This window comes from Anser brachyrhynchus (assembly GCF_964034855.1).
Source record: "Anser brachyrhynchus genome assembly, chromosome: 38".
NCBI classification, from domain to species: domain Eukaryota; kingdom Metazoa; phylum Chordata; class Aves; order Anseriformes; family Anatidae; genus Anser; species Anser brachyrhynchus.
The window spans coordinates 38,377-59,710 of record NC_137731.1 but is presented as its reverse complement, the minus strand read 5'-3'; the positions used below and the strand labels follow the sequence as shown (position 1 = coordinate 59,710).

General features: G+C 48.1%; 2 protein-coding genes across 4 annotated transcripts; both read left to right on the top strand.

Moving 5' to 3' along the window:
- The first annotated feature begins 36 nt into the window (after positions 1 to 36).
- On the top strand, positions 37 to 4,308 carry LOC308184612 (sushi, nidogen and EGF-like domain-containing protein 1). 2 transcript variants are annotated; one of them, XM_080571814.1, is made up of 8 exons: positions 37 to 75; positions 181 to 324; positions 951 to 995; positions 1,087 to 1,119; positions 1,383 to 1,513; positions 1,979 to 2,260; positions 3,329 to 3,466; positions 3,875 to 4,308. In XM_080571814.1, exons 3-8 carry the CDS (start codon positions 959 to 961, stop codon positions 4,067 to 4,069), a joined length of 816 nt encoding a protein of 271 aa, XP_080427940.1. In that variant the 5' UTR covers positions 37 to 75; positions 181 to 324; positions 951 to 958; the 3' UTR covers positions 4,070 to 4,308. The 2 variants fall into 2 exon arrangements, with proteins under 2 accessions (XP_080427940.1, XP_080427941.1); XM_080571815.1 differs by lacking the exon at positions 37 to 75 and having other exon boundaries at positions 126 to 324; positions 1,090 to 1,119.
- A 1,465-nt stretch (positions 4,309 to 5,773) lies between these two features.
- On the top strand, positions 5,774 to 20,834 carry LOC308184611 (IgGFc-binding protein-like). Of its 2 annotated transcripts, XM_080571813.1 has the most exons (14): positions 5,774 to 5,930; positions 6,727 to 6,803; positions 7,590 to 8,837; positions 9,371 to 9,687; positions 10,279 to 10,609; positions 11,007 to 11,602; positions 12,797 to 13,361; positions 13,915 to 14,507; positions 15,474 to 16,047; positions 16,615 to 16,814; positions 17,399 to 17,779; positions 18,301 to 18,587; positions 18,744 to 18,776; positions 20,272 to 20,834. In XM_080571813.1, the coding sequence occupies exons 2-13, from the start codon at positions 6,737 to 6,739 to the stop codon at positions 18,748 to 18,750; spliced, it is 5,166 nt and encodes a 1,721-aa protein (XP_080427939.1). In that variant the 5' UTR covers positions 5,774 to 5,930; positions 6,727 to 6,736; the 3' UTR covers positions 18,751 to 18,776; positions 20,272 to 20,834. The 2 variants fall into 2 exon arrangements, with proteins under 2 accessions (XP_080427939.1, XP_080427938.1); XM_080571812.1 differs by lacking the exon at positions 18,744 to 18,776.
- Positions 20,835 to 21,334: the final 500 nt, after the last annotated feature.

Here is a 21,334-nt window from a genome sequence, read left to right as displayed (position 1 = left end):
ACATCTGCTCCACCTCCTTGCCAAAACCTCACGTAGGATCCAGAAAAACAGCAGGAGGAGCCAACTGTCTCCCAGGTCCCGAAATCTTCCCTTGAGATCCCAGGGGATTGCAGCTCCACGGTGCCTTGATGGGCAGAAATTTGGCAGATTCCACTGTGTTTTTGCTTTTTTTTATGGCAGAGGGAGGCCGTGAGGTCTGCGTGTTAAAAGAAGGGTCAGGATCTGCTGGAAAACTCATTTCTTGGTGGCCACGCTTGTGTCAGTGCCTCTTTTCTGCCCTCCTTGCCTTTCCTCTGTGAAACTGGGACACAACGAGATATCGAGGTAAGAAAATTATTTTTTCTCCCCCTTAAATCCTCTCCAAATTGCTTAAAATTGCATAAATAGAGCAGTCCAAAATGCTCCTGAGAAAGCACCAGTTTTGGTGCAAAAATGGATTGTTCTGCTTGTTTTGCAAAATGCTCATCAAATCATCCTAATGACATCATACACCCTCTGCCCTGCCTCAGTTTCTCTTTTTCCATCCATCCAAGAAAACAACTTTTATTATTATTATTATTATTATTATTATTATTATTATTATTATTATTATTATTATTTAATATGTGTGTGTGTTTTCACCAAAATCCCACCAATTTATGGCTAGTTTTGCTCCAGGGAGTGATTCCCATGGGTTCAGTCCCCAGGTTGGGGCAAAAAGGGGTAATTAAATGGCTGAAATGCGCAGGTGAAATCTGCTTTTTCTCAACTGCCTCAACAATAAAAATAAAAACCTTCTTGGCCAGGCAATGCTTTGAGAACCAACCAAAATAACTCATCGTGTTGTGGGTCAAAATTGCTGTGAAAAAAGCCCGGCTGTTATTTTAATGAGAAACCTTTCACCTACAGAGCATCATCAGGCTGCTTAATCATTATAATTAAAAATTTACAGAATTTTTACAATTTTGCAGGGGCCGGGATGAAGTCCTCCTTCACTTTCCTGCTCCTGCTGTTGGGTATGTGGGGAAAAAAAGGAGATGGGATTTCTTCCAGGGATGCTCTTAGATGGAAACGTGGTGGTTAATATTTTCCCCCTCTCCTTTCCAGAAGCTGTGGTGAATGTCCGACCAGTGCAAGAAGGTGGGTTTTTGGGCCGTGGGATTTACATTAATAGATGATATTCCCACCCAAAATGGGGCTGTTTCTGCTTTGGTTTGGGAAGGTGGAAGGAAGTGGGGTTTCCTCATGGATATATGGAAATGCAATTTTTTTTTTTTTCCAGGAATCCCAAACCTGATGGGCTTCACCCCAAAATGCATGAGGCTAGGAACGGCTGGGGTGGGGGTGGACAAGATGGACGGGGGGGTTTGTCCTACAATACCTCTACCTCTGCCTTCCTGCAGCATCCCTGTTCTACCCCTACGGTTTGGACCAGAAAGACCAGAAAAACCCCAAACTTGATGACGGTTCATCGAAGAAGCTGTCCCTCTCCGTGCCCTTCACCTTCTATGGCAAAAAGTACCAAACCCTTTATGTATGTGAGCCGAAATGTTGTGCTCTCCTTGCATGTCTCTCCGTTTTCCATCTTTCCCTCATTTTTTTCGCTCCCCTTTTCAATCCATTTTGTCACGGGCCCATCCTTAAGTCAACCCTTCCGTGGGAGTGACCCACAGAAGACTTAATATGAGTTTTTCTGGTGCATCAAAGCATCCTCATAGGGTTAGTGGGTCTTGGAGGAGCCCTACACCCTTGGGTATGGCCAAGTTGACTTGTGCTACATCCCATCTTCCCCTTGGTTTTGATAGAGCTCTAGAGACAATAGTGACCTAAATACCTCCAGTATGGTCCTAGAGATATAAAAGTTGCTGGTGAGAGCATATCCAGATCCTGCATCCATCTCAAGAAGCCTGCAAGCACATCAAGGAGTTGACCCCATATCAGGGCTCCAATGCAGGCTCCCGTTGCTGCCCCGCCAGCGTTAATCCAGTTTCTTTTGCAGGTGAACAACAACGGTGTGATTTCCTTCGGCAGCCGGGTCAACCAATACACCCCCGATCCCTTCCCCCTCGCCGACGGGCGTTCCTTTGTGGCACCGTACTGGGGGGATGTGGACAACGTGCTGGGAGGGGACGTCTTCTACCGCGAGACCACGGACCCGACGCTGCTGGGGCTCATCACCAAGCAGATCAACCAGTATTTCCCCAAAATCCCCTTCACTGCCACGTGGGCTTTCGTGGCCACCTGGGACCACGTGGCCTATTACGGCTCCACCTCCAACAAGGTAAGGTGCAAGGCTAAGGCCAAATGAGGTCCCACATGCAAAAATTAATTTATTCTACCTAGCTCCATACAGAGAAACACGTGGACACGGGCAAAAGTGTTGTGGAAGGAGAATGAATTAGGCCCTCAGACTGGTCATCAGGATCAAAGACATCCTAAACTAAAGACAAGCCTAAACCATTGGCCTTTGCAACCCATTTATTGGTCTTATGACCTGTGTACTGGCCTTCATGCTTCATATGTTGGTCTTCATGTCCCATTTGTTGGCCCCATGGACCTTATATTGGCCTTAAGATCCACTCATTGGCCTTAAGATCCACTCATTGGCCTTAAGATCCACTCATTGGCCTTAAAATCCACTCATTGGCCTTAAAATCCACTCATTGGCCTTTCCAACCTATTTGTTGGCCCGTTCATTGGCCTTCAGACCCCCCCTTGTTGGCCCTATGACTCTTTCGTTGTCTGTATGACCCATTTCTTGGCCTTCACAGCTCATGCATTGGCTTTATGACCCACTCATTGGACCTCATGACCCATTTGTTTGCCCTACAATGCTTTTATTGGCCTCCACAACCCATCTGTTGGCCTTCATGAACCACCTGTTGGCCTTATGACCCATCCATTGGCCTTTGCCACCCACTCATTTGCCTTTGTGCCATATGAGGTGAAAACGTGTCCCCCAGTGCCTCTGTTCTACCCGCCAACCCTGGACATCCACACAAAACCCCACAGAGCTCCCCAACCATCCCAAAGTGCTGACATGCAGGTGTCGTATCCAAACCTTTACTCCATGATTAATTTACAGTTTTTTTCCTGTGTGGAATGTCAGCTTTTCCACCACACCATCTCTCTGGGCACCCCGTGCAGAGAAAGAGGCTCTGGTAGAGCACCAAAAGTATTTCTCTGAAGGTAGATGTGAGAAAAACAGCTTGGATAACCATGGCTTGACCAAGATGGCCTCTTTGCATGGGTCTAGGCAAGGAGTCTGCACTCATTTACACATGTCAGGGTCCCATCCATACCTTCTTGTCCCTCTTCCGATGGTGTAATTTGCTCCCTTCTTTCTCAGGGGAACACCTTCCAAGCCGCCCTGACCACCAACACCGAGACGTCCTTCATCATCCTCAACTATAAGGACATCCAGTGGACCACGGGGGCGGCGAGTGGTGGTGACGCCGAAACAGGCCTTGGAGGGACCCCGGCCCACGTACGTGGGGATGAATCAAAGGCAGAGGGAAATGGGATGAAGGGAATTAAGGAAGAGGGGAGGAGGTTGGCCTGTAATGTCATTTAGGAACACCATTAGGTTCGCCAGGTGGATAGCCCATAATATTCTTGGGGAGGACATCAGGTTCACCAGAGGTAGGAGGCTGACCTGCACCGTTTTTGGTGGGCCAACACCGGGTTTGCCAAAAATAGAGGGCAGCTCCATAACTTTGTGGGGAGGACAAAACCCGAGATGGGATGTTGGCCCATAACATATTTTGGGGTCACCAACACCAGCAGTAGAAGGTTGGGGTCAAGAACACCAACAGTAGAAGGTTGTCCCATAGAGTTAATTCCCTGTGGGGTTGGTGTTTAAGCCCCAAAATCCTCCTTTTCGTCCTATTTCTAGGCTGGATTCAACAGTGGAGATGAAACCAACTACTACAACATCCCCGGCTCCCGCACCGACGCCGTCATAAACATCACCAAGACCTCCAACGTCAACGTCCCGGGGCGCTGGGTCTTCCAGGTGGATGACTTCAAGGTGACGGGCGTCCCCACCGAGATGCCCAAGGTCGCCGACAGCAACAACTGCTGGCTGTGAGTCAGGTGTTTTTTTTTGAGGTGTGAATCTAGGGAAAAAAAAAATAGAATTGCAAAATAAGGACTTGGAAATTGGTATTATCTTCCCCAATACCCCGGCTTGCATGAATCTTGGTTTCTTCCTGCAGATAAACCAATGCAACTGGGACAGAAGGACTGTCCCCACTGGTCCTGTCCCCATTTTCCCCCTGTCAAACCCATGCAACAAACTCTGCCAGAGCAATAAAATTGCAGTCGAGACATCGTGGCTCCTGTGTTGTCTCCGTTTCTCACGTGTCTGTGTTCTTTTAGGGATTTTGGGAATTTGTGTGTATGAATTTATGCTCTTTGTGTGCAAGCATTTAGATTTTTTTTGCATTGTGTACATGAATTTATTTATTTATTAATTTTGGCCTCAGTGTGTGTGCATTTATGTGTTTTTTTTTTTTTTTTTAGTCTGTATATGCACATTTATGGGTATTTTTTGCCCTTTGTTAACAAATTTATGATTTTTTTTGTGAACGAATTTATGATTTTTTTGACTAGGTGCACAATTTAATGTTTATTCTTTGACTTTGTGTGTACGAATCTATGATTCTTGCACTCCATGTGCATGAATTTATGATTTCTTGTATTATATGCACGTATTCCCCCCACCCTCTAGCCTCACCCTCCCATTCTGCACGAATTTAGGATTTTTGCCCTCTGGGAGCATCAAGGGAACATTTATGATCTCCAGCGCTCCCTGCCTGCAAAAAAGGAAAATTCAAGTGGATTTGGAAAAAAAAAAAAAGGAAAAGAAAAAGAAAAGCCCCAAATTTGGCATCTCTGAGCAGCAACAATGGGTGCAAAAATAAAACCCTCAAAACACACAGACAAATTTTCCAAATGCTCTGATTTCATTATGCTTTTTTATAATCCTCAAATTTTCCCCATTTCTTGGCATTTTCATGCAGGGACATGAAGTCTGCCAAGAGCCCAAATGACTAATTTAGGGGAAAAATCCTAATTTTACGGGAAAAAAATCACCAGAATGACAAAGTGTTTTATTTATTTATTTATTTTTTCCCTAAAGAAAAGGTGGTCGTGGGAATGTGAACATGCAATACAACATGCAACACAAAACTCAATACACGCTAGGTATGCACACAACATTGATGTGCACAACACACATTTGTGAACACGTGTTTGTGAATGCACAATGCACATGCACACGCTAGATGCGTGCATAGCACATGGATGTGCAAAACGCATGTTTGCACACAACGTGCAACACAACCCGTGCATGCAACGTGACACACAAGCACGCGACACCCTAAGTGTGCACACAACACACGCAAATGTGCACAAAACACCCTCAAAAAACACCTGAGTCCCTAATTTGTCATCCTCCCCCAAATGCCTTGCAAAAACAAAAACGAGCCCTTCTTGCAAAAATTCCCACCTCCCTCCCTTTTTTTCTTTTTTAATTTCAGCTTCTTTTTTTTGACCTGTTTTTGCAATGATTGAACTTTCTTTTTGCATTTTAGCCCCATCCCAGTTCTGCAAAACCCTTTGCGTTCCAATTATGAGGCAATTTCCCCAGAAAAAATACTCTTTTTTTTTTTTTTTAACCAAGACCTTCTTAGTGAATCAGAATCAGCCTGGCCTTAATCAAAACCATGCATTCTTTCCTGTTTTCACCTCGTTTCTCGCCAAAAATGATGTCAAAGCACTGGGTGGGTCGGTCCCCCAGCGTCGTCTGCATTTGTCTTATATTCTCCCCTTTTCTGCAAAAAGTAATAAAGGGAGGAGCTGCCCTGGGGTTACTCTCATCATTCACTGCAAGAAAGGATTTGAGGACAGAAAGGAACACTTTGGGGCTGGATAAAAATCAGAGGCAGGTAAGGCTCTCCTGCAATATAGTTAAATATATGATTATATATACATTTGCTGTAAAAAGCCCCAAGTGTGAAAATTTGGCTGGAAATTCCCCAGATATCCCCGCTCCCTGCCACCACCCTTGGGTTTGATCCTGGCTGCAATTGAATTCAATTGTTTCCAGGATGATTTTGTGGGGAAAAAGGGAAAGGAAGAAAAAGAGGAAAGAGGAAGAAATGGGAGAAAAGGAGGGGAAAAGGAGAAAAAAGGGGGAAAGGGGGAAAAGGTGGAAAAATGAAAAAAGGGGGAAAAGGGAAGAAAGAGATAAAAGGGAAAAAAGAGGGGAAAGGAAAAAGAGGGAAAAGGGGAGAAGAAGATGAAAAAGGGAAAAAGGAAAGAGAAAAAAGGGAGAAAAAAGCAAATATGCTCAGAGGAGGGCTTGAATTTTGTAAAAATCTGGGGGGAACCAGGTCCATGTGAAGAAATGGGGGGATCTTGGATGAGGGAGGCACATATAAATGCCAAAAAAAAGCAGATTCTGGGGACAGGTGTAGGTGTGATAAAAAAGGAGATTTGAGGGACAGGTGTGAATGCAACAAACTTGGAAACTTATGGGATGTGTGCAAGTGAAAAGAAAAACTCAATTTTTTTTTGTTCTGTTTGTTTGGGACATGTTTGAATGGACGTGCAATAAAATGTTGAATTTTAGGACAAGTACAAGTGAAATAAAGCCAAGACTTTTGGTCTGCGTAGAAACATGAGTGCAATAACAAAATTCAGAGAATTTGCTCGTTTTCAATGATTTCTCACCTTCTGCAGCTGAAGTGCCATGGATGGCAGCCCAGGACGGAGGAAAGCCGATGTACCGCTGCGAGGCTGGACCGCCGTGTTATGGGGTGAGTTCAAGTGGGTTTGGATGCATCATAACCTGTAAAATCCCCTCCAAAATCACCTCAAAATACGATTTTTCAATTCAAAGGGACACATCTTGCACCCTCATCCTGTGCCACAGTTGAGAAGAGACAAAATTACCCCTCCAAAATATGTAGAAGGGAAACCAAGGGACAAAGACCCCACCCAAGACATGTTTTGGGGTGGTTTGGTTTAAAATAGGGCAATTTTCCTTCTCATTGCAACCCAACCCTGGCCAGGATTGTCTCCATGTGTGGCCATCCATATTTCCACCCCTGTGGCCTTTCTGAGAGGAAAAGGAATACTTTAAAAAGCCCAAACACTCTTCACGATTCCTCCATCCAGCATGAAACCCATCCAAAAATTTCACTTTTTGCCCAAAGAATTAGTTGTTTTTTCTCCAAAGATTTTTTTTTTTTCCAAATGAGAGTCCTCTAAACCCATATCCCTTTAAATCAACATTTGTTCCAATTGATAGACCTTCAAACTGGCAGTTCTCCCACTTGATATCCCTTCAAATCGATAGTCCATCAAATCAAGTCCATCAAATTGTTGTCTTCAAATCGATATTTGTTTCAATCACTGGTCCTTCAAATTGATATTTATCCAAAATTATATCCCTTCACATTGATAGTCCATTTAATTCCTTAACCACCGAGATTAAATCAGGTGCCACCACAAGCCCAGCTTGACTCTTTGTCCCCAGCTTGGGTTGCCAAATCTGAGTTTGGGGGTGATGAAGGCACCAATGGCAAAATTTCCTTTTCTAGGTCTTTTTTACCTGCTCAGCATCGCAGCATCAGCTCCTCATCACCTGGGGAAAGAGTTTGTGGTGGCCTTCATGCAGAATGGTTTGCAGCAGACCCTCAACAGTGACTTCAAGCTGCTCATCAGGGGTTATTCACCCTTCACGGCCGTAACCATCTCCATGAAGAAGCCAGGCTTGAGGATGACGGTGCAGGTGACCACTGGGCAAACTGTCCTGGTGAAGATCCCGCCCCAAGCCGAGATGGTGGGGAGCAAAATCTTTGACAACACAGTGGTGGTGAGGGCCAACAATGCCATCTCCTTGGTGGCCATCAACGAGAAACCCACCTCGGCAGACTCAACCGTGGTGTACCCCGTGCACAGCTGGGGCACGGAGTACCAAATTGTGACACCCAACGTGGGCACGGACCGCTACGGAGAGTTTGTGGTGGCTGCCTGGGATGAGCCCACCACCGTTGACGTGCACCTCAAAGCCACGGTGAACTACCAAGGCCAGTCTTACCCCCGGGGCTCAGTGCTCCCCATCAGACTGGAGCCCTTCCAAGCAGCCCAGCTCCAAAGCCCAGCTGATATGTCCGGCACTCGTATCGTGGCGCAGAAACCCGTGGCCGTCTTCACCGGCCACACTTGCCTGGCCAGATTTACCCAGTGCGACCATTTGGTGGAGCAGCTCCAACCCATTTCCAGCTGGGGTACCACCTTCATCGTGCCACCGTTGCCTTTCGACACTCAATCCGACATCGTCTATGTCTCCACCTCCCAAGTGACACGTGTGGAATCTCAACACGGGGCGAGCAAAACTTCTCGGGAACTACGGCCCGGCCGGTCGACGCTCTACGGACTCCAGGCCCCAAATCCTTTGTACCTCTCTGCCAACAACGGCATCCAGGTCATTTTTTTTGCTGATGGGGGTAATAAAGATTCTATCACTTACGACCCATTTTTTATGACCATCCCCGATGTCTCCAGCTACTGCCACTCCTACAACATCTTCGCTCTGGAAGGGTACAATAATTATGCCATATTGATTGCCAAGAACTCGGAGAAGGCTGGAATACTGTTCAACAAAACGCCGCTGGGAAATGTCGCATGGAAGCCTGTCCCAGGCACCGACTACTCCTGGGTCAGGCAGAGCTTGGGTGGTCAATTTGCTGTCCATACAGTGGAGCACAAGACGTCCCCCTTCGGGTTGCTCAGCATGGGGATCCGGGAACAGAAATCCTATGGGTTGGTGGCTGTGTGCGATAGTGGTGAGTGTCCTTTTGCCACCTTCACCTCTCCTTGCTCCCTTTTCACTTCCCTCCTCCACTGTATCAAAAGTGTGGTTGCAATACAAGGCCAAACCACATCTGAATTTATTCCTCTGAGTTGGGTGTTTCTAATGTTTCCTTTGAACCTCTGTAGCTAATAGATGCTAAGCTCATGTCGAGAAAAGTATTTAAAAATTGGCTCTTTGAGCTGAAACTTGTTGTTTCTCTTGTAGCACAAAGACAGGAAGCTCTGAAAAGTGGTAATTCAACCAACATGTCTTTGTATCATTTTGGGAGGGGATATTTCTTCTATGAGTAAATATATTGCCTATAAAAGGAGCCTTGAGCAATCACCCCAGATGTTCAAGTCTAAGTTTTGGGTGGTCAAACCTAGCCGGGATGAATTCATGCTTTAACAGAACGCAATCAGGTTGACCATCTACGGTGACAGTGACATTTGTGTGGCTCCTGAGGCCACATATATATATCAGTAAAAGTTGGTCCCACGATTAATTGTGTGCAATTTCTTCTAGATCCTTGCAGGGCCATGAAATGCCGCACGAAGGAGACGTGCAAAATGGAGAAGGGGGAGGCTGTGTGCGTGCATGACTACATGGGAACCTGCATGGGGTCGCAATCCCTGCAATACCACACCTTCGACGGGATGACTGTGGACATCCAGGGGGGCTGCACCTACACCGTCGCCAAATATTGTGGCAAGGATCCCACCCTGGTGCCTTTCGTTGTGGAGGAGAAGAAGAGCGAAGGCAATTTCAAGGAGTGGCTGACCAATGTCCTCGTGTACGGCTACAACATCTCCATCCACAAGGGAGAAGGTGGCAAAATCCAGGTGGGTTTTTCTGGGCCGTGGCAACGTTATTCTGGATAAAGCCTTTTGTGGAAAGTAGAAGTGTGGTGGGTGAAGCTGAAAACAAAAAAAAAAAAAATGAGGAGAACCACCAAAAACACAGCTGGGTAATTTTGCATTACAAATCAAGACAAGGGCAATTTTAAGATGTAATCCACGCCTCCAAGTGTGGGCATCTACTCCAGGGTGAAGTCAGTTTTATCCAAGTGATCCACCAACCACAGGTTTCTACCCCAGAAAGGCAGCCTAGGTGAGATATAAATCTATTTTTCAAGATTAGATGAGGTTTCTCCTACCCATAAAGTTTGGGAATACAGAGCTGGTCCTAACATAAACCAGATTTTAAGCTCAGAAATCAAAGGAGATGGTTCTCCCATGACACACTTCAGTTTTTACCTTTTGCCACTAAAACCTGTTGAGTATCTGGAGGGCAAGAGGCAAAATTTCTGGTTTAGGCTGATAATTGCTTCGTCTGGAAAGAAAATTCTCTTTCTTATATGATTTTGGGGGTGGTAAACTCTTGGAAAATAAAATGTGCACTGAGATTTAGTCCTTCTTCCCCTTCCCTCCAAGGTCAACGACCAACTCACCAGACTACCGGCCACCCTGAAGGACGGGAAAATCCAAATTTCCCAAAACGAGGGCAGGGTCATCCTGCAAACAGATTTTGGGATGCAGGTGACCTATGACGAAGACTGGGCCGTAATGGTGGCAGTACCCAGCAGCTATTTTGGGGCTACCTGTGGGCTCTGCGGGAACTTCAACGAGGATGCAGAGGATGAAATGAAACTCGCCGACGGCACTCAGGCTGCCAGTGTGGAGGATTGGGCTGAGAGCTGGCGAGATCCCTCCTGCCAGGATGATTGTGGAGGTCAAGGGACACTGCAGGACACGGAGGGCTGTGGTGAGCTTGGATGGGGGGAGGTTCCAAAGCATTTTGGGGGAGAAAAAAGGGAGATCTATGCATGGTTCTGGTGCTGGGTGCCTGGGAATTGCTGCCCAAGTCACTAAGCTGATGCTTGTAGGCATCAACTTGGCCAACATTTCCAGCACTGGAGAAGGGTTGTGTTGGTCTTTTCATGCCAAACCACCCCAAAACCTGTCTTATCTGACTTCAGATGTCCATAACATGCAGAATAATGTTTTTTTCAAGAGCTGTCCTCATGGGGTATCTTGGGGACCCCAAATTGCTTGTAGCATCAACTGAGACAGCCTCCAGTGCAGGAGCCCAATGTCTCTCTGCCTCAGGAAACTGCTCATCTCATCCTTTTTTAAGATCTTCTCAAATATCTTCCCCTTAGCTCAGAAATGCCCCCAAAACAGCCACTTCGAGACCTGCGGGACAGCGTGTCCTGCCACCTGCACCCACCCCAAAGCCCCCACGTCCTGCAGCAAACCATGCACAGCGAGCTGCCAGTGCGACGAGGGCTTCGTCCTCCATGACGACGCATGCGTCCCGGCAGAGTCCTGCGGTTGCTCCTACAACAACCGCTCCTACAAGGTCCAGGAAGAGTTTTGGGAGGACGGGAGCTGCCAGAGCCGGTGTCGATGCGAGGCAGGGGGCAAGGTGGCTTGCAAGAAGTCTGGGTGCAAGGCCCACGAGAAATGCACCATGGTTGATGGCGTCCCCAGCTGCCAGGCAAACAAGTACTTCACCTGCATCGGGACGGGAGATCCTCACTACACCACCTTTGACGGGTTGAAATATGACTTCCAAGGGACGTGCATCTACCAGTTTGCTGCCCTCTGCTCCCAGGACCCTGCACTGGTCCCCTTCACCGTCAAGGTGGAGAACAACAACAGGGGCAGCAAAGCCGTGTCCTTCACCAAAACCGTCACGCTGGAGGTCTACGGCAACACCATCAGCATGAGCCAGGAGCATCCACGCAAAGTCAAGGTAGGTGGCCACCAAGGACCTCTTGCAACCTGCATCCAAACTACTTATTAACTACATTGTCCCTCAAATCCTCTTTTTTAATTCATTCACGCTTCGATGGAAGCATCAATTTCTGTCTGCCGTCTCCAGAGGGAGCCCTGAGCAGCTAGTTTGGATTTCAACGCTTTATTTTTAAAACTTAGAGTTCTTCTAAAAAATTAGGAAAAGAAAAAGAAAAACAAAACAAAACAAAACAAAACACAACCCACACAGCTTGGTTTTGATGTGCTGGAGATGGGCTGTTTGTGCTCTGGTGAGCTGAGGAAGTAACAAATATCCATGAATAATAAGACAAATACTTCCACATTCAAAAGCATCCACTTTGGTTGACGTCTTTGGCTTCCTTTTTTCTGGTCCCATGTGGCTTTCTGAGTTAAAAATTCCTCTCTACCCTGGCACCTGCAAACTGACATAATCAGTTTGGGAAAGATTCAATTCCCGCCTTGTTTTTTGCTGAAGCGTTGCACAAAAGGCTGTGCTGTGACCATGCCTTTATTTTTCTGAGTAATCATGTTTTCAGTGTAAGAGAGAGCCCTTTCCCTGCAAGTCCTCCCTCTTCAAAGGGTTTTGAAGAAACACCCACATCGTGAGCAATTTGTCTTTGCCTGGGAATCCTTCCCCTTGCAAAGCTCTTTATGCAAATCTTGAGTGACTTTCACCTGTCTGATTATACTTCCCACACAAAGGGTTTGCCCCAAACATCCCATATTTGACATATTTGCATCTTCCAGGAAATCTTCCTCATGCAAAAGGTTTCGTGAACAAATAAATTAACAAAAGCCCCACAGATCCCAAGTTTGAAGAAACACCCAAATCCGGATCAATTTGCCTTTGCCTGAAAATCCTCCCTCTTGCAAAACATTGTGTGGAAGCACCCAAATCTTGAGTGATTTGCATTTGGCCACAAAACCCTCCCTGTGCAAAGGGTTTGCAAAAATCCCCCCCCACTGCCTTTGCCAGCGATCCTTCTTCTGCAAAGTGCTTTGCAAGAACACTCAGATCTTGGCTGATTTGCACTTGCCCAGAAATCCTCCCCGTTTTTGCAGAAAAGCCCCAGAAATCCTCCCCATGCAAAATGTTTTGCAAAAGCACCCCAATCTTGAGCGCGTTGCATGAACCCAACACCACCATGCCCCTCTTTACCTCCTTCCCCAGCTCAATGGTGCCTTCGTGGAGCTCCCGTTCACCCAGAAGGACCAGTTCGAGCTCTACCACAGCGGCGTCCATGGTTTTGTCCGCACTAAATTTGGCTTGCGGGTGAGCTTCGATTGGTACAGCTACGCGCGCGTCATCCTCCCCGATGCCTACGCCGGCGCCGTCTGCGGCCTCTGCGGCAACGCCAACGGCAACCCCGATGATGACTTCATCGCTCGTGATGGCAAACGTGCCAAGGATGAAATCCAGTTGGCCGATAGCTGGAAGGTTGGAGATGTCCCTGGTTGCTCGGCTGGTTGCGTGGGGGATTGCCCGGTGTGCAACGAAGAGCAGAAACGACTCTACCGTGGTGATGACTATTGTGGGGTGATCGCCAGGGCTGGGGGACCCTTCCGAAATTGTCACCGGGCCATCAACCCCGGGACCTTCCTGGAGGATTGTGCCTTTGATGCTTGTCAGTACAAGGGACGCCGGGACATCTTGTGCAAAGCCATCGCTGCCTACATGACGGAGTGCCAGAGCAACGGCGTCGGCGTGGAGCAGTGGAGGACGCCGTCCTTCTGCGGTGAGTGGGGATGAAGGGAGGTTTCTCCCCCTGTTTGGCCAGAAAATAAGAGTTCAAGCCCAACTGCGTGCTCTTGGCTTTGCTTAGAGCCAAAGGGAATACAAAATGCCTCTAAAATTGGGTTTGTTTGCCCCACTCTCAACATTTTCCAGTGCAACTACAGTATCGTCTCCCTCCATGTCTCCAAGGCCAGATGATGAGTTAAGATGCAATCACAGATGTGGAAAAAGTCCCTCAAACTCACTGCCAAAGCAAAACTCATCTTCCTTCATGCATTGCTGCAAAATAAATCCATACTGCCCTCCATGTTCTTCCATGCAAGGAAGGAAAATGAAAAATAAATCCCAATTTCCCTCCAAATTCTTACACAATGCATGGGAGAGAAATGCAAAATAAGCTTGTATTGCTCTCCGGAGCTGTAATGGTGCTCCACCACCAAAGACTTGCTTGGATTTGCTCCTCAAGCCTCAGTGCAATGAGAGAAATCCTCTCCCTGACATTTTTGGCTGCAAATCTGAGCAGGGCTTTGAATTTTCTCCCCTTCTTTTTGCAGCCCCTGTCTGCCCTCGCCATTCCCACTATGAGCTGTGTGGGAATGGCTGCCCGACCACGTGCCGGGGCCGAGCCAGCCCCGAGGGCTGCGCATCAGCTCCGTGCACCGAAGGCTGCTTCTGCGACGAAGGTTTCGTCCTCAGCGGCGCTGAGTGCGTGCCGGCGAGCGAGTGTGGCTGCGAGCACCGGGGCCGCTATTACAAGAAGGGCGAGGATTTCTATGCCTCGTGCCGGGAGAGGTGCATCTGCAAAGCCAACGGGGTGGTGGAGTGCAAGGAAGCCACCTGCGGTGCCCACGAGGAGTGCCGAGTGGAGGATGGGGTGCTGGGGTGCCACCCTGCCGGCTACGGGCGGCTGGTGGTGTCGGGCGACCCGCACTACGTAACGTTCGACGGGAGAGCTTTTGACCTCCAGGGGTCCTGCAACTACGTCCTGGCACGGGTCTGCAAGCCAGATCAGCGACTGGCTAACTTCTCGGTGCTGCTGGAGCACGATGTCAGCGGACGGGGCAACGTGGCCCTGACGAAGAAGGTGGCCGTCTCCATCCACGGGTATACGGTCAGCATGGAGAGGGGTCGGAAGTGGGAGGTGACGGTAAGTTGGAAGGGCTATGTGCCTCGGTGCATGCAGGCATGCAACAACACACCTTGATGCATCCATGCATGTAAAAGAAAAAAAAAAACACAAAACCTTGGTGCATCCATGCATGCACGCCAAAATCCCCTTGGTGCATGCATGCATGCAAAAAACCCTCAGTGCATTCATGTATGCATGCAAAAAAACCCTCAGCACATGCATGAATGCAAAAAAAACCCCTCAGTGCATGCATGAATGCACCCTTCCACTCAGTGCATCCATGGATCCATGCAAAAACCCGTTGGTGCATGCATGCATGCGTGCAAAAATCCCTCCGTGCATGCGTGCAAAAATCCCTTCATGCGTTCAAAGTCTTCCTGCATGCAAAATCTCCCCACTGGTGTCAGGACATCCCCCAGCTCTTGGTGCACACGTCTGTGCAAAATCTTGGTGCATGCAAAATGCCCTGGTGCACGTGTAAAGGCAAAATCCCCTGGCTGTGAAGTTGGGATGTCCCTGTCTGCCAGTGCACATGTTTATCCAACCCCCTGGTGCACATGTGCATGCTAAACCCCTCCTTAGGAAGCTGGGATGTCCCCATCGCTTGGTGCACATGTGTGTGCAATATCCCCTGGTGCACATGCACATGGAAACAAAAAATCCCCTGGTGCATGCATGCACACCAAATCCCCTGCTAAATGCATGCATGAAAAATCCAGTGCTGCACATGTGCATTCAGAATCACACCAAAACCCTGTGGAGCATGTGTGCACACAAAGTCTGTTTCATGCACAAGGTGCACAAGAGCATGCAAAAGCCCCTTGTGCATGTAAAATCATGCCAAAGATGGTGCACGTGTGCAGGAAGAAACTTGTAGGTGCGTGCTTGCATGCATACAAAATCCTCTGGTGCACATATGTGTGCAAAATCACCTGCTGGGTGTGCAAATGCAAACCTGCCCCTCGTGCTCTGTTCATACCTCAGGTGGACGGGGAGCACTTCACGCTGCCGCTGGTGACGGAGGACAAGAAGCTACGGATTGGCCAAGAAGGGAACAACATCGTCCTCCAGACTGCCGCCGGCCTCCGGCTCCTCTACAACGCGGCCACCTACCTCCTCATCACCATCCCCGACGCCTACCGGGGCCGCGTCTGCGGGTTGGGTGGCAACTTCAACGGGGACCCCGGTGATGACTTCCAGCTGCCCGGGGGGTCCTTGGCGAAGAGCACCGAGGAATTTGTCACCTCCTGGAAGATGCCGGCAGAAGACGGAGCGTGCACTGACGGTTGCAATGGCAATGCTTGCCCCATATGCGATGCCTCCGCCACTGCTCCCTACAGCGCCAGTGACTCCTGCGGGCTCATTCGGGACCCAATGGGACCTTTCGGGATGTGCCACCACCGGGTGAGCCCGGTAGAGTATTTCCACCACTGCCTCCATGATGTCTGTGTTGCTGATGGTGCCCGGGATGCCCTGTGCCACAGCCTCCAAGCCTACGCTGCTGCTTGCCAAGCTGCCGGGGCTGAGATTGGAGGATGGAGAACGGTGACTTTTTGCCGTAAGTACTCCAAATTATCTGCATGGAAACACTTTGAGCCCTATTTTTCCCTCTGAGCCACATTTCCCCGCATCAAAACCCTCCAATTTTGTGATTGTGTCCCTGCTTTTGAGGCAAACCTTTGCCATCCGGACCAAGACGATGTATGAATGACCTGCATAAAATCATGCAATGCTGCTTTTTGCTTAAAGCCACCCCAAATCTATGAGACAGCCTAGAAATGCTTTCAAACCTCACCCAAAAAGCTCATTTGAGGGCTTCAATTGCCTGTTTCCCACTCAAAACACCCTGAAAGAAAGACATTTCTGCTCACTACCTCCAAAACTTCGATATTTATGTCAAAAGATTTTGAAACAGGAGTCCCTCTAATTTGCTTCAGAGGTGATTAGTGGCATGCAGATGCTTTAATTTGGATGCTAAAAGCAGGGTTTGATGGCTTCAGCATGTTTTGGAGCTGCCAGAGATGCCCAAGACCATCAGTTGTGCATGGGTCTTCCACCCCCCATTGGCTCAAGCAAAAGCAGTGACATTTTTGGGGCAATAATGGTATTTTTCCTTTTTTCCCAGCCCTCTCCTGCCCACCCCACAGCCACTATGAGCTCTGCACCCGTACCTGCGACTTCACCTGCGCCAGCCTCTCCGTGCCGGCACCATGCAGCTGGACGTGTTTTGAGGGATGCCAGTGTGACGATGGGTACCTCTTCGACGGAGAAGCCTGCGTGTCCTTGGAGCAATGTGGCTGCGTGCACCAGGGACGGTATTTTAAGGTGAGGTTGGCCCTCGAGGCTTGGTGCTTTTAGTGGAAATCAGGTTGAGGAAGGATTGTGGGGTGGGTTGTCCCATCTACTTGATGGGACTGGTTTGGGGGTTTGATCATCGGTGGGGTAGATTGTCCCATGGTGTCAATGCAGCAGGTTTGGGGACTCAATCTTTGATGAGATGGGTTGTCCCAACTAGATGATGCAACTGGTTTGGGGTCTCCGTCTTTAATGAGCTGGGTTGTCCCATCTAGATGATGCAAAGGATGTGGGGGCTCAATCTTTGAGGAAGTTGGTTGTCCCATCTAGTCAACACAACTTGCTTTGGGACTCAGTCTTCAATGTAGGGGGTGGCCACTTCATTTTAGGGACACATGTCCAAAATCATGCAGTTAATAGCATCTTAAAGTGCCTATTTTGCTCCACTGGACTGGAGGGTGATTAATTTGTTGAGTTGCACAAATTTCACCAAATGGACCTCATGGTTTTTCTACCTCTTTGTGGGACATCTCCGTTCTTTGAAGCGGAGAGGTTTGGGGGGTAGTTTGGAGGTGGCATCCATGTGGACTAACCTCTGAGCCTTTCCTTTCGAGGCGGGTGAGACCGTCGTCTCCAACAACTGCTCCACGAAATGCAACTGCCACCCATCCCGGGGACTCATCTGCGAGGCCACCCGGTGTCCCCCAGACAAGGTCTGTGCCACGCGGGAAGGGGTGCAGAGGTGCATCAAGCAGGAAGGCTGGTGCCGGATCTCCCCGGGGGCCTCCTTGACCACGTTCGACGGTGCTGGAGGGAGGCTTCCCTTCAGCGGCACCTACAAAATCGCTGCCCTCTGCGACGAGCGGTCGCCCAACTGGTTCAAGGTGGTGGTGGAGGTCAGCGAGTGTCGGGATGACGGCATCCCGGCCGCCGTGGCTATCTTCGTGTTCTTCCGTGACGCTTTCATCACCGTGAATAACAACATGGAGGTGTGGGTAAGCTGGAGCGGGCCATGGACGATCCTTGCAGCCAAAGAAGATGGGAAATTAAATTAAGAGGCAGAATTTGGGTGGGGTTTTCCTGCTCTTCCTTTCAGTCCTAAATTCAAAATGATCACTAAAGTTAGTTTATCTTCTGGGTGCAAAACCTGAGATTTTTGGCCCATTTTAAATTACCACTTCAGGATGAGGCTGAAGGTCTCCTTTTGGGATAGACACTGAGACATTTATGTTGAGCTGGGTAGTCTTACCTAAAGAAAGACATTTACCAACTGCAGTTTAGAGACAAAATATTGCCCAAGAGTCTTAAGCATGACTAAATGACTCAATGACTCAATGACTAAATGACTAAATGACTTCATCTCCTTGATGAAGTTTTAAAGGGATTATTGCTCTGGTGCAATATGTGGTCCCATTGTCCACGGAGCCTTCAACACCAAGATCATTGACTTGTGCTGCATCACTTTATGGGGTTGTTGGCATTTCAAACCCATTTCTGGCATTTTTCATCCCTGCAGGTGAACGGTCTCTTCACCCGCCTGCCGGCGGAGGTGTCTGAAGCTATTTCCTTGAGCACAGCGTCAGGGAACGTCACCATCTCCCACACATCAGGGTTGGACGTGCTCTTCGGCCCCAGTGGGGAGGTGACCTTGACCGCAAGGGCCGCCTTGGTCAACCGTCTCTGTGCCCCCTGCGGCAACTTCAATGGGGACGCCAGCGATGACCTGAAGCTGCCCGACGGCCGCACCGTGAGGAACATCGCGGATGTCATTGATGCCTGGAAAGCCAAGGATTTTGCGGGATGGTGAGTAACCCCCAAAGAACCCTTCCAAAATGTGGGTTGGTATTTTTTAAGCCTGGGCAAGCAAGAGGGTAGGGAACAACCTCCGTGGGGCATCAAAGGGTTGGGCAAGGAGGCATCTGGAAAGGACTTCTCCATCTTCTTTGGTTTCATCCACAGCGACTGACACACAAACCCAAGGAAATTATTCTGGTAAGTGACTCTGCTCCTTTGCTGTCACGTCTCACGCTACAAACACCCCTTCGGCCCCATGGTTGGATGAGGCTTAGTGTGATCGACACTCCCTAATGAATTCCTTGAATAATTGGGGTTTTCTGGTGCCTCGGCATGGACTGGTGTTAGAGGCATGCGTACAAAGAGTAAACTTCCAATGCACTAGCTTTGATGTAGGACATCCTGGATGAAATGCTTTTTTGGCCATAATCATGATGATCAGTAAAGATTTATTTGTAAAAAGATAAAACTGCAAAGATGAAGCTGAAAAGTGGTACTCCAGCATCTCATGGGATGTCTTTTGCTCCACTATGCTCCTCAGCCCAACATTTTCTCCCCGTGAGAAGCAAAGAGGAAAGAGAGAAATACGGGGCAATTTGGCTGAACAGCGATTTCAGTGAATAAAGAACAAACTTGCTAAAAATAGGGTGATTTTGCTAAACACAGAACGATTTAGCCAGAGCGATCCTGCCAAATACAGAGTGATCTTGCTGAATACACTGTGATTTTTTGAATATAGGGCCATCTTGCCAAATACAGATCAATCTTTCTGAGTATTGTCATTTGACAAATGTACAGCAATTCAGTGGAAAATAGGGTAATCAATCTTGCTGAATATAAAGTGTTTTCACTAAATATAGAGCAATTTTTTCAAGTATAGTGCAGTCTTGCCCAATATAGAGCGCGCTTAGCAAACAGAGCAATCTTCTTGAATATACTACGATCTTGACAAATACAGATTGATTTTGCAAAATACAAAGGAAACTTGTTGAATATAGGGTGATTTTTCCAGTTAATGAGCAGTCTTGCCCAACATAGAGCCCTTTTGCCAACTGTAGACATTTTGCCAACTTCAGGGCAATCCTGAAATCATTGGTGAAGGGCAATGAAGATGCTTCCAAGGGCTGTTCCATCTCCACTTCCCGCTTGCTTGCCTGCACGCCTTGCCCTTGTGTGCCCACTAGCTTGCCCTCACTCCACTGCCTTCCCCAGCCCTCCCACCACGCTGCTTGCCCTGCACAGCACCTCCACACCAACGCATGACACCCCAACATGTCCTCACGCAACGTTTTAACCCCTGCTCTCCCTCCGCTGCGGGCTACGAGGATGCTCCTGCAGGACATCAGACAAGGTTGCATAAGGGGGTGGTGGACGGGGAGGGAACTGCAATTTTTTGGGGCGACATCCATGATGTGGAGGACGAAGGCAACAACACTTGAAGGTGGTAGCCGGGCTTGGAAGCTTTTTCCCCAATCCCCTGCTTTGGGATGGGATTAGCCCCATAAAAACATGGTTGCATTGGGATGGGATTAGCCCAGTAAAAACAAGGTTGCATTGAGCAAAACTCACCTTTTGGGAAGGGGAAGATGCAACGTTTCTACCTCCTGGTGGGGATGCGATGAGGAAGAGGAAGGTCTAGTGGTTCCTCTTCCAAGAGGGACCCTGATGGCTGCCCGTGTTTCGTCTCTTCCAGCCGCGCCTCCAACATCGTGCGGATGGAAGTGGAAGCCCCCGTCTACCCCGTGCAGTAGACGAAACCACGAGGGGGCAGAGGCAAGAGGACAATTTTCACGCACACCAGCTCATGCACTTCTTGTAAATAGTCCTGCAGAGGTTTTCATGCATATAGAGGCACCAAGCGACGTCTCGGGTTGAGTTTCTGCAAGTGCAGAGGGAAAACCAGCACTGAGCTATGACGGACGTCTACGGTAGGAAGTCACTCGGCCTCAAATACACACACAAAAAAAAAGGGCAAAAGCTTGATCTGGCCTCAAATTAGTGAGAAAAAAAAAAAAAAAAAAAGGTGTTTTAAAGACCTGATATATTCAGGTAGAGCCCAATGCCGAGATAACCCATCCACACCGGAGCGGCCTGAAGAAAAGCACAATAAATACCCTAATCCACAACGAGCACAAAATGGAGGGTGGCAGACCCAAATCCCTGCCATTTTTCCCTAGAAATGCACTGTTCCTGTTGACTGTTTTCAGTATAATGCTGCCTGCTGTTGGGTTAAAAATAAACCTTTTTTACAATGTTTTTTTTTTTCTCATTGTTTGGGGTGGTTTTTGGAGTTTATTTATTTATTTATTCATTTATTTTGCTCTGCAGTTCCTGGGGTGAGGGGAAAAATGGGAATGGTCTTCTCTGCTTCCATTGTTTTTGGGGAATCACCTCAAAGTTTTGCTCACAGTGAAACAACCCAACGTATTTCTCAAAGGGAAATATCCAGATTTATTTTCCATGTTGGAATAACCCAGCATAACTCTCAAAGGGAAATAACCCAATGTTATTCTCAAAGAAAAATAAACCAACATAATTCTCAAAGAAAAATAACCGCCGTAATTCTCAAAGAGAAACAACCCAACATATTTCTCAAAGGGAAATAACCCGACATATTTCCCAAAGGGAAACAACCATGTTTATTTTCTATGTTGAAACAACCCAACATAATTCTCAAAGGGAAATAACCTGGCATAACTCTCAAAGGGAAACAACCAGATTTATTTTCCATTTTGAAAGAACACAACGTGCTTCCC

Coding starts and splice junctions, on each gene's coding strand:
- LOC308184612 (XM_080571814.1), top strand. CDS start 959: ATGAAGTCCTCCTTCACTTTCCTGCTCCTGCTGTTGG. Junction 2,261..3,328: donor ACGGCTCCACCTCCAACAAG/GTAAGGTGCAAG, acceptor CTTCTTTCTCAG/GGGAACACCTTCCAAGCCGC. Junction 3,467..3,874: donor TTGGAGGGACCCCGGCCCAC/GTACGTGGGGAT, acceptor TCCTATTTCTAG/GCTGGATTCAACAGTGGAGA.
- LOC308184611 (XM_080571812.1), top strand. CDS start 6,737: ATGGATGGCAGCCCAGGACGGAGGAAAGCCGATGTACCGCTGCGAGGC. Junction 9,688..10,278: donor GAGAAGGTGGCAAAATCCAG/GTGGGTTTTTCT, acceptor CTTCCCTCCAAG/GTCAACGACCAACTCACCAG. Junction 11,603..12,796: donor AGCATCCACGCAAAGTCAAG/GTAGGTGGCCAC, acceptor CTCCTTCCCCAG/CTCAATGGTGCCTTCGTGGA.